General features: G+C 39.0%; 1 protein-coding gene across 1 annotated transcript; it reads right to left on the bottom strand.

The window, feature by feature from the left end:
* Nucleotides 1-362: 362 nt before the first annotated feature.
* On the bottom strand, nucleotides 363-6,515 carry LOC149024737 (Hus1-like protein). Its single transcript, XM_089142988.1, has 7 exons — nucleotides 6,400-6,515; nucleotides 5,927-6,285; nucleotides 1,968-2,075; nucleotides 1,662-1,839; nucleotides 1,416-1,498; nucleotides 975-1,044; nucleotides 363-750 (listed from the first exon to the last, which is right to left on the bottom strand). The coding sequence occupies exons 1-7, from the start codon at nucleotides 6,449-6,451 to the stop codon at nucleotides 626-628; spliced, it is 975 nt and encodes a 324-aa protein (XP_088999114.1). The 5' UTR covers nucleotides 6,452-6,515; the 3' UTR covers nucleotides 363-625.
* Nucleotides 6,516-10,067: the final 3,552 nt, after the last annotated feature.

Below are 10,067 nucleotides of genomic sequence, written 5' to 3'. Positions count from 1 at the left end.
CAAAGCAATGATGTTCCCAACGGGCATTTTTCAACCCAAAAGAGGGTTCTTTCTTGATTTCAAATCCCCTAGGAAGAAGAAAAAGAGCAAGGCAAAAAAACTAGAATCTCACTGTTTTTACTTGTTTTCTCTCTCTTGGTTTGTTGCAAGGCTTGTTGCCTTCTGTAATTTCCTTTTGCTGGGTTCCACCTTGTGTTCGCCATGTAATCTTTCCGCTTCCCCTCCCCTTTCCTTTCCATCTTATTAAAAGAATATTGTTACTTTAGTACTGGTGGTTATTGGTTTATAAAATTGCCACACTGCCAAGAGTTTGGCCGCGAGAAGATGAAAGATCCAGATGAAGCAAAGCATTTATTCCCCCAAGTCCAAACTTTTAGGCTTGATAACACAGGTTTGGTTAAGATACTGTTAACAGGGGGGAAATAAACAAGAGCACAAGATTCATGTGCCCTAGGGAAAACATGAAAATCATGATGCACTTCACTACAAGTGAGAACAGATTTGGTGTACCAGGCTATACTGGAATTGTAAAACTAACAAACCTGATCAGAAGAGAATAAATGGATCACTGGAATCATACTGAGGGTTATCTAGGAGGTAGACAGGATATGGAAAACTGAGCAATTCAACTAGAGCCAGTGTCAAGTACAGGAAGCCTGCAGTGTAAACTGATGGATTTATCTGTCTGCCGTGTCCCAGGAACAAAGAACTGGAATATAACAGTTAAACAAGCACCCTGTGGAGCTATACCTGCAAAGAAGAAAACTGAAGCTCTAAGATGAGGACAGACTACCAAAGCAGCTGATTAATATGAGATGAACAAATTTTTCTAATCATCAGATTTAAATTGCTAACTTCATGTACGAATACAACAGAATCAACAACCACCTTCCTTTTTGCAAGCAAGGGATTTTGAATGTTGACAGTGCTTTAGAGTATGTACAAAGCATAGGAAGAGTTCCTTGGGCACATACCATAAAATGTACAATCTGGCTTTGTCAAGTGACAGTGCAGAGTCTTGGTAAAATGCTTCATGCTCACATGCTGGAAAAATTGACAGAAATACAGGAGTCAGTATCAAATAGTTTAAATTTTTAGGCAATTCAGACATCTAAGAGAAACTTTTTCTTGGATGAAGCCAAGACAAAAGGACGTACGCTCAAACAGATTTTGGTTGTTTCCAGAATTATACTAAGTAATTCATGCAGTCAAATGCCCAGACTAATGATTTAAGTGGGATGCAAATTAGAAGATTCATTACCACAAAAAGGGGGGAAAAATGCTGAGATACGACCAATTTCAACTGTCACTTAAACTAGAAAATGGACAAGCAGAGTAACTCATCCTACTTAATATAAAACAATCAGTAGATGAACATGCAGAGACTTCAGTTCAAAAGGAAATAGAGTACAAACCACAGAAAGAGCTTCTCCCTTCTGCAGTGCCACTTCTTTACGAGACTGAGCACTGAGAACTTGATCCCCAGGAGGAGGTTCCACTGACAGATTATACAAACAGAAGAATTGTGGTTAAAAGAAACAAGAGAAAAAAAAACTTACCACACCTGATTGTCACATGATTGAAACAGAAACTTATTTCATTTTAGGCCTATGCGTACTAATCTGATTGTCAAGTGCTTGGAAAGAAGTGTGTTTGATTACCTTGGACTCCAAGAACCCTCAATTTCCGAAACTCAGAACCAACAGTGGTCAGGGTAGTTGAAACTTGTAAATGGAGATCCCCGTATTGAGTTATGGAGACATTAAGCAAATCACCTACTTGCTTTAGACGATCTATAAAGTTTTGCAGCTGCAGTAGATCAGGTATCTGCACCAGAGTCTGCAAAGGCAGGCAGGCAGCAGCTAACGAAACAGAAAAAAGGAAACTAAGAAGCTATCTTCATTACTTCACAAGGACGAGGAAGGAGAGGGGACTCAAGACATAGTATAATAGAGAAGTACAGAAACCTGGGGCATATCCTGTGCCATGTCAAGAGCAGATTGGAGTTCCATTACATCAGCTCTCGATAGAGGCTTAGATATGGGAACATCTTGTATAACAGCAGATTTGTAGCCCTGATACAATCACAATTCGAAATTGAGCCATTAGACCAGCTAAGCATAAGAGGATAAACAGATTGATGTGTCATGTAAAGAATAATTTAACTAAAGTTGCTCTGTACAAAAGAGGCAAACTTGCCTCTTATGAAATACTCCACTCATTGTCAAGGTGTCTAGAGTCCCAAGGTGTTGGACGGGGCCTGAACATCAAATATGGCCAAAAGTCACCCCAGGAGATGCTAAATAACCAAGACACCCTTCCAGAAAATTGTACCTATATGCTTAGGCAGACAACTATGACTCCACCTTTGTGTGTATGAATGGCGGCTAATGAAATAATCTACTTGCTATATAACTTCAACATAAGGAATCGACAAAATGATTACAAAGAAGTGCTGTTAAAATGAAGAGAAAAAATCACAAACAACTAGTGAAAAAAGGGAAAATTATGTCCGTGTTCTTTGGGGAATTGAGAACTACAAAGCCCCGGGTTCAGATAGTCTGCAAGCAGTCATTATAAAGAATGCTGGGCAAAGATCAGACATGAAGTCTGCCAAAGGGTACAGAACTTCTTCACTAATGATACCTTCCCAGCTGGTATGATCTAGTTATGTTCTGCCTGACAAACCTGTTCCTACTAATTTATAATCAATGCCATCTTTCATGTCATTCTATCAAGAGACATTAGGCAAAGTTGCCCTTTACACTGAGACCTAGTTATCATTACCATGGAAAGGCTTTCAAGTTTACTATTGCATCAGAGATGTTAAAAAAATTTCACAGGATTAAGGTGGCAATAACAGCTCCTACAGTCTTCCATTTATTCTTTAACTCTGCTGATCATTTACTCATTTATAGGGCCTTGAGAAGACGGATTGAGGAACTGAAGTATGTACTGAACCTCTTAAGGCTATTTCTGCAAAATAAATCATTGAAATTTATATAATAACATGGATGCTTTAGGAACTTGTTTGTTGTCTGGGTGCTTGTTATTGTAGTTTCTCTTTTTTTTACCTTTTACCTCCACTATTTAGTTTATTGCATCTTACTAGTGAGGTAATATAAGTATAATAGAAAGAACTCTCTGACACACGATATTCCATTTCCGTCTTCTTCTCTTCTTCTCAATTTTCTCCAAACTTCTTCCTCCATCTTTCTCATTGTTCTTTACTTTTTTAGACTTCCAACTTAGTATCAGAGAACACACTGTTTGGAGCCCTAGGCAGCAAAGGGGTTCCAACTAAGAAATTCATCTGTGAAGTGTTTGAAGAAATCTTGGAAGGAACATGAATGAAGGTCATGCAAGCACCAAAAGAACATCTCATTTGAAGAAATTGCCTTTTGAGCCCACCTCAAGCAAATCCAGCCACTGCCATATTACTGCCAGTTTGTTTTGTTATCGTTGCAGCTCAGTTTTGGCCCAATTGGATCACCCTAGAGTGGTCTTTGATTTCTTCAATAGTCTTCCTCTGTACATCTATCAGTTGGTGCTCCACAATTAATTTCTCTCTTGTTTTCAAGTTATCATCCCATGTTTCTTTTTCCTTTTCATTTTCCTCTATTATGCCTGTGAAATAGGTCTATGATGCTTGGACGGTTTGAAGTCGATAACTAATGTTGTTTGAGTTTCCCTAGTGGTTATGTAATGAAGCTTTGCCCAGAGATATGGTAAAGTCAATTTCTTTCAGATGACTGTTTTTGCCTGATTGTTGTACTGTGTTTATAGTGTCAGAAAGGCTCAGTAGGGTTTACTTGGGTTGAGAATATACACCAGATTTGAATCCCCAATCTCAGGCTTCATAGAGAAGACAATCCAAGTTATAACCGTATAGTTATCTGTCTCACATTTTGGATAAGCTGGGTTTTTAGAATAGATGTATTGATGGTACCTACAACATACCCTAGCTTCCTACCCTAAAGGGAAAGCTTCATCGGTAAAAATAGTTGGTATTGCCAACTTCATAAGAGAAACTTAAGTATTTGCGTTATCAAAAACACTTTGAGTAGGAGGAACACCACTCAAAACAACCGTTTTGATCCATTGATCCCGTACATGATGAAGAAAAAAGCTTACAAAGTAGGGTGAACATCAGATTTGAGATGGCTACAGCTCCATATATTCCCATTGTTTCTCATTCTCTTCTCCTTATTTTTCTTTCTTATTTTTCACAGCAGTAATAAGTATTCTTTGTTACTTGAAAGAAATTGTTGCATTTAGTCTTCTTCTTATCACATGACTTAACCCATTGATAGATGCCTAAAGTGATGCATAGGCTGGATGTCCTAATGACAGAAGATCTACAGGTAAATGTGCAATATTGCTGGGTGATAACCTGGTATCCAGGTCTGGCTGCAACAGCAAACCATTACTCGCTAATCTACTGAGCCAGCACTAAAGCCCTTGCAATGCAACAGCAGAACAAATCTGGCTAAGAGAGATTGGAGCAACCAATGTAAGAACTCCAATATACAAAACAATTTAGCGCCACATAAATATCTGATAGTGAATCCAGTCAATCCACCTTGCATGCACGAACAAAGCATCTCACCGTAGATTTTCACTTCCATCATTTGGTGGGGCAATGCAAACTTAAGGTAAGTTTATCAGCACAACCTACTGCTGATGGGCAAACCATCCTCTTTTTTCACAAATTCACAACATAGAGCCAACCGCATCAAGTTTCCAATGTGGCAATACCTAACCCAACTTGTTCATGTCCTCCTTGGCTGTTTTAGTGGCTCTTGGGCTAAACAAGAAGCTAGGGAAAGACCCCACTCAGAGGATAAAAGCCCTTGATGATTGCCCTTGCACCATTTATTGACCGTGTGCTATTAAGATAGACTCTCCAAGCATTACAATACATCATCAGAGCTTGTCAAGGAAGGAAGAAGAAGGTACCCAATAAACCTAGGATTTGTTTAGGAAGAATAAAGGAGGTTCACATTGCTTAAGAGGCATGATTTGAATCCCCAAAATAATTGAGGTGAAGCCTGAAAAGAGGGGAGTAAAGCTTTCAAAATATAGAGATTGGGTTGAACCTCTAATGCAACACCTTATCATAAATAAAACATATGATATTGATACTAGATAAGTGGCATCCTTCAGGTGTGCCGATTTGCAGATTTAGAGATAGTGTCTGGTATTGATGCTAGCTCCAAAAAGATAGTAAAGTGCAGGATATCTTCAGGATGTTAATTGAAAACCTGGGCCCGCTGTGCCTGTATGCATGAGATTAATGCAAAGCATGATAGCAGCTTCCTTAGATTCAAAAGCTTCATCCCTTAGAACTCAATAACGTAATTTGGAAAGGAAAAGCTCCTGGCCTATTTACTAAGTGAATAAGGAGTTAGTTTATCATAAGGTTGCTTGAGAAGACTTGGCTAATGCTAATTGGTTTGCTAAGAATGTTCCAACACAATCAGTCATTAGTTGGAGGGTGATTATGGATGCTTTGCCAACAAGGACCAGCTAACTCGAAGTAAGATGTGTATTACCCAATTTTGGTCCTTTTGTTGGACTGGAATCTAGAGTTGAGACTATCTTTTATTTGCTTGCCAGTCAATTCAAGGGTGAAGAGGAATGTGCTAGAACTATTTTACCAGCATAAGAGAGAGATTCGAAACATAATAGACGAGACAACATGGACAAAATGTAAGTTTGATAAGTTTGTTGAAATAATTCATTTGGAATAATTGGTAAGCTCTCATTTTTGTTCTAGTATCCACCACTTTGGCAAGAGAGGGATTAAGACAAGAATCACATCACAAATTTTGCGGCTATCAAGAGAATATTAAGCTAAAGGAGAAAGTTTTTACCATCCAGAGGGGTGGGGAGACAGAGAAGAAGAATAAAAGGAGAATATAACCTTGGTCTCGAAGGTGAGGAAAGGCATGGGCTGACGAGAATTTGGGGCTTGCTTCTTGACAAGCTTGATCTGTAGGCGATTGGAAGTAGCAGCAGCAGCACCGCCGCCGGCTGCACCTTCTATACTGATATTGACGCTACTGCGTAGGGCACGATGAAAAAGACCGAGATCCACAAGGAAGGCAATACGATCGTCGTTCTGGCTGGAAATGCGATAGTCGTCGAAGAGGGATTCTTTGCGGAACTGAGCGATGGACTGTACGCCGTCGCCGTTAAGGAGGTTGTGGAGGAACATTGCATGGTTCCTGGTGAGGTAAAGGTGGCAAACCCTTCCCATCTTGTCCAGCGCCGGCACGAATCCTGGTAATTTCCATTTGCCACACGATCAAAGCGATTTGCGTTAATCGAATCATTCAAATTTCAAAATGACAATTAAAAATAACGATAGGATCGTGTTTTTCTTTAAGAACTCACTCCTCTCTAGAAGAGCAATTCCGTTGTCTGTGAGGAACGCTTTGAACTTCATCTCGCTCGTTCCTGGTCTCTCTCCCTCTTGCTGCGCTTCCCCTGAATGCGAATGCGCTGGTTCAGTTGTGTCTACCATTGGCTTTGGCGCCCTTTTTATGAATTAATAAGAGAGTAAAATTGCAAGATTGTTTTTTCTTTTCTTTAGTTTTTTTTCCAAATCGCTAAATTATCCTACTTTTGTAGTTGAGGATTCTCCTTGTCACACTATCCTCTATTCCTGTTACGGTCACATGAATATAAGTCCAACACGGCTCTACTTAATAAGCTGTGTGGTAATGGTCTCGTACATATAAGCTAGCTAGCCTGCATTTGTTTGCTGGAATAAAGATGGAGTGGGAAAAAAGAGGTAGGTAAATTCTTGAAAAAAGTGTAGATTTTTTATTTTTCTTTTAAATCTCAAAATTATAGATTGTTTAGTTGTTTGGGGTGGGAAAGTGAGAGACAAGTTTCTTGTTTGGTAATGTGGCACTCCAACTTTTCCCACCCCATGTCATTTTGAAACCCACAAATATGGTGGGATTTCGTGAAAAAAAAATTTAGAAAAGTAAAAAGTAGGACCCATTATTATTACTTTTCCACAAAATCCTTTCATTTCCTTTCTTTCTCTCTCATCTCACTACACGTGGAATCCACTTGTTTTTTTTTTCACCCATTTTTTCCCACCCACCTTTACAAACAAACACAGCCAATGAATTTGGAGAAAAACCGAACCAATATCAGGTCCATTTCCTTGTAGATGTGTGACAAGTGTCCCAACATTACATCAAATGGTGGAAATCCATTTACAGGTCACATCAATCAACTAACTAGTGTGACTTGTAAATGATTTTTCACCATTTGATGTGATGCTGGAACACTTGTCACATATCTGCAAGAAAATGGATGGTCAATTCTGCAAAACTGGACCAATAAGTTTCAACCGATATCGGTCTCTCTCGATTTGAAACTCCGTCTTGAGGCAAAGGTGCATGTTTGTTTTATTTACTAATTCAATTCTTTCTTCTTCTTTTTTCCTTTCTTTGTCTATTTTCAGGTTAAAATTACCAAGCAATTGACCTCCGACCAACCAGAAGCTCCTAAAGGAAACATAGGTACCATTTATCATGGGAACTTTAATATCAAGTGTTGCCCAAATATAGTGAGGAGAGTTGACCGCTTAGGATAATGCCAACTAGAGGGCAATCATGGAAGTTCATAACATATTGAATATTCATTGCTTCAATCTCTATCATTCTTGGTAAGGAAGGTAAGGAAGATGGGGGAGCCATTGAAGGTTGTATTTACTCTTCAATCTCCTACCGATTATGTTAACATCCATTAGTGTATGGGAGCCTTTGCAGATATTTGAGGTACGATAGACCTAATTTTTTTTCTTTTTTTGTTTTTTGGTAGAAAACCATTTATTGAAGGGAAGGGCACAAGGCCTCACGAAACAGGGCTTCTTGGAGCCAAGTAGTGGAAAACGGCCAAACAGTCTCACCCTCAATAGACCGGGCCTCCAGGGCTAGAGAGTTTGCCACAGAGTCGGCCTCTCTAGGAATAAACTCAAAAACAAAAGACATCTCAAGGGGGGAAAAGCATCCTAATATCCTCTAGCACCACCCCCAATTGGGCAGAGGCATTAGGGGACCTGCTATTTAGGTGTTTTACAACAGATTTACAATCAAATTCGATGATGAGATACTGTAGACCCCTTTTGCTCCCCTCCATTACAAGCTACACGGATCGCAAGAGCTTCTCCCACTACCACCTCCGCAAACCCCACCCTCTGAGACACTGCTCCTAAAAGAGAACCGTCGGAGTTTCTAATTATAAACCAATGCATGAACTACCATTCAAGTCTAAAGAAGCATCTACATTGATCTTAACCCATGGTTGAGGTGGTGCCCTCCACCTAACTTCTCCACAAGCACTAGTCTCATTGATAACCCCTCCTCGCCTTGTCTTCAAAATCCTTGGTATGCTAACCTCGTCAAATTCCTTAAAAGCTTTCACTACATAGTCGATCACATCATTCAAGCTTCATGTGTTATTATTAAACATGCTTTCATTTATAGCTCTCCAGAGATACCATGCCATAAAGCACATTTGTCTCACCACCTTCCTTCTAACTGCCTTGCTTAGTTGCTCCAACTGAGGGTTGTTAAACAACCATTTTGCAAAGGAACTATCTTCATTTTGAGGCACTCTAAGTGATAGGTCACAACCAAACCATACTGCTCCAACAAAGGGGCATCCCATAAGTATGTGATCAATGGTTTCCATCTCCTTGCCACATCTATGGCAGCTAGGATCCAAATTGAATTTTCTCCTATGACATGCTTCTCCAGAAACCACCCCATCAAGCACAAGCTTTATACTGAAAATATCTAATTTTTGGAAGAGTATATGCAGACCATATTATCTTCCATGGTTTTTTTGGTATTGATGTCCACTTGCAAGTTCTTGATGATGATGGTTGAGCTTCTAAAGATTCCAGTTCTTCGGTATACTCTAATGGTTTCTTCCTATGTGAAGTAGATCGAGCATGGTTTATGCTTGCTTTCTTTTGAAATAGGCATTTGATGTGCCTAATGCATTATAACAAGATCTCCATATCAATAGCCTTTCTTTTGGGGCAACTTCTAGCTTCGAATTTACTATTTGAAACACTCTATGGTAGAACAACAAGACAATGCGGTAAAAGCTGCTAGATCTAATGAGCTGCAAAGATGGTAACACAATCTAACGAAGACATTCTTTTTTTAGATGTAATACACCTCCAACACATTCATTTATGACTAAAATTTAATGGCTTTTTTGTTGGTCTAGTGTGGTTCAATTGAAATTACTAGTAGACTATCTAATCATAAGGCTGGGATTAATAGGGAGATCACTATTGACAAAAGGGTTTAGCCTGGTCAGAATTGCTATAGTTAATTTTATGAATAATCCTTAATAGAGAGCTCATATTTCCTACCTTGATGTAAATAAATAAATCAATAAATTGAAATGAATACAAAATTTATTAACCAAATCAAGAGAAATTGGGGGTAGGGGGAATATAAGAAAAAAAGCAATGGATAGCGCCCTAACAAAGCCAACAAGATCCTAAGCAAACAAAACAAATAACAATGAACTAGACACTAAAGGTCGAGAACAAAGAGGCAAGAAAAGCAAAAAACTCGAAACTATTTTTTATCTATTTTTTTATTGCTTTTCCTGGGAGGATAGAGTTCAACAACGTTGCCTTCAGCAAGGTGATCGATGGTGCCCTTTAGAGGAATAGATACTTATCATGTTATCACGAAGTAGGGGAGAATATGTATTGGAGTCTGAAGAACCCATAGGCCCCCTTTACAAACATCGAAATGGGATCAAGGTTAGACTCTTAAAGAAGGGATGGTAGAAGCCTGGAAGGTGGGAGGCAAAGGGTTGGGCCAAGGCTAGAAAGTGGCTAGGGTAGGGAGGGTGGATTCAAGAAGGTTAATGGATGGGCGAAAAAAGGAGGGGACATGAAATATAATTATTATGTAATAATAAAACTTCACCTAAAATTGAGAACAACTTCACCTCAAATTGAGAACAAATGAGAGAAAACAAAAAAATATTCATAATATTATTAATAAGAGGAA

The sequence above is a fragment of the Hakea prostrata genome, chromosome 2 (assembly GCF_041222555.1).
Source record: "Hakea prostrata isolate BN-2017 chromosome 2, UWA_Hpros_2, whole genome shotgun sequence".
NCBI lineage: Eukaryota > Viridiplantae > Streptophyta > Magnoliopsida > Proteales > Proteaceae > Hakea > Hakea prostrata.
Note: the sequence above shows the minus strand (reverse complement) of the source record. Positions and strands in the feature narration are given on the sequence as shown.

Bases quoted from the DNA above. Each gene is read 5' to 3' on its own strand.
- LOC149024737 (XM_089142988.1), bottom strand. From the start codon at position 6,451: ATGAAGTTCAAAGCGTTCCTCACAGACAACGGAATTGCTCTTCTAGAG. The intron at 2,076-5,926 runs GTTATATTCTCC...TGATTGTATCAG, and splicing joins TCCTCACCTTCGAGACCAAG to GGCTACAAATCTGCTGTTAT. The intron at 1,499-1,661 runs GTAATCAAACAC...ATAATCTGTCAG, and splicing joins GAGGGTTCTTGGAGTCCAAG to TGGAACCTCCTCCTGGGGAT.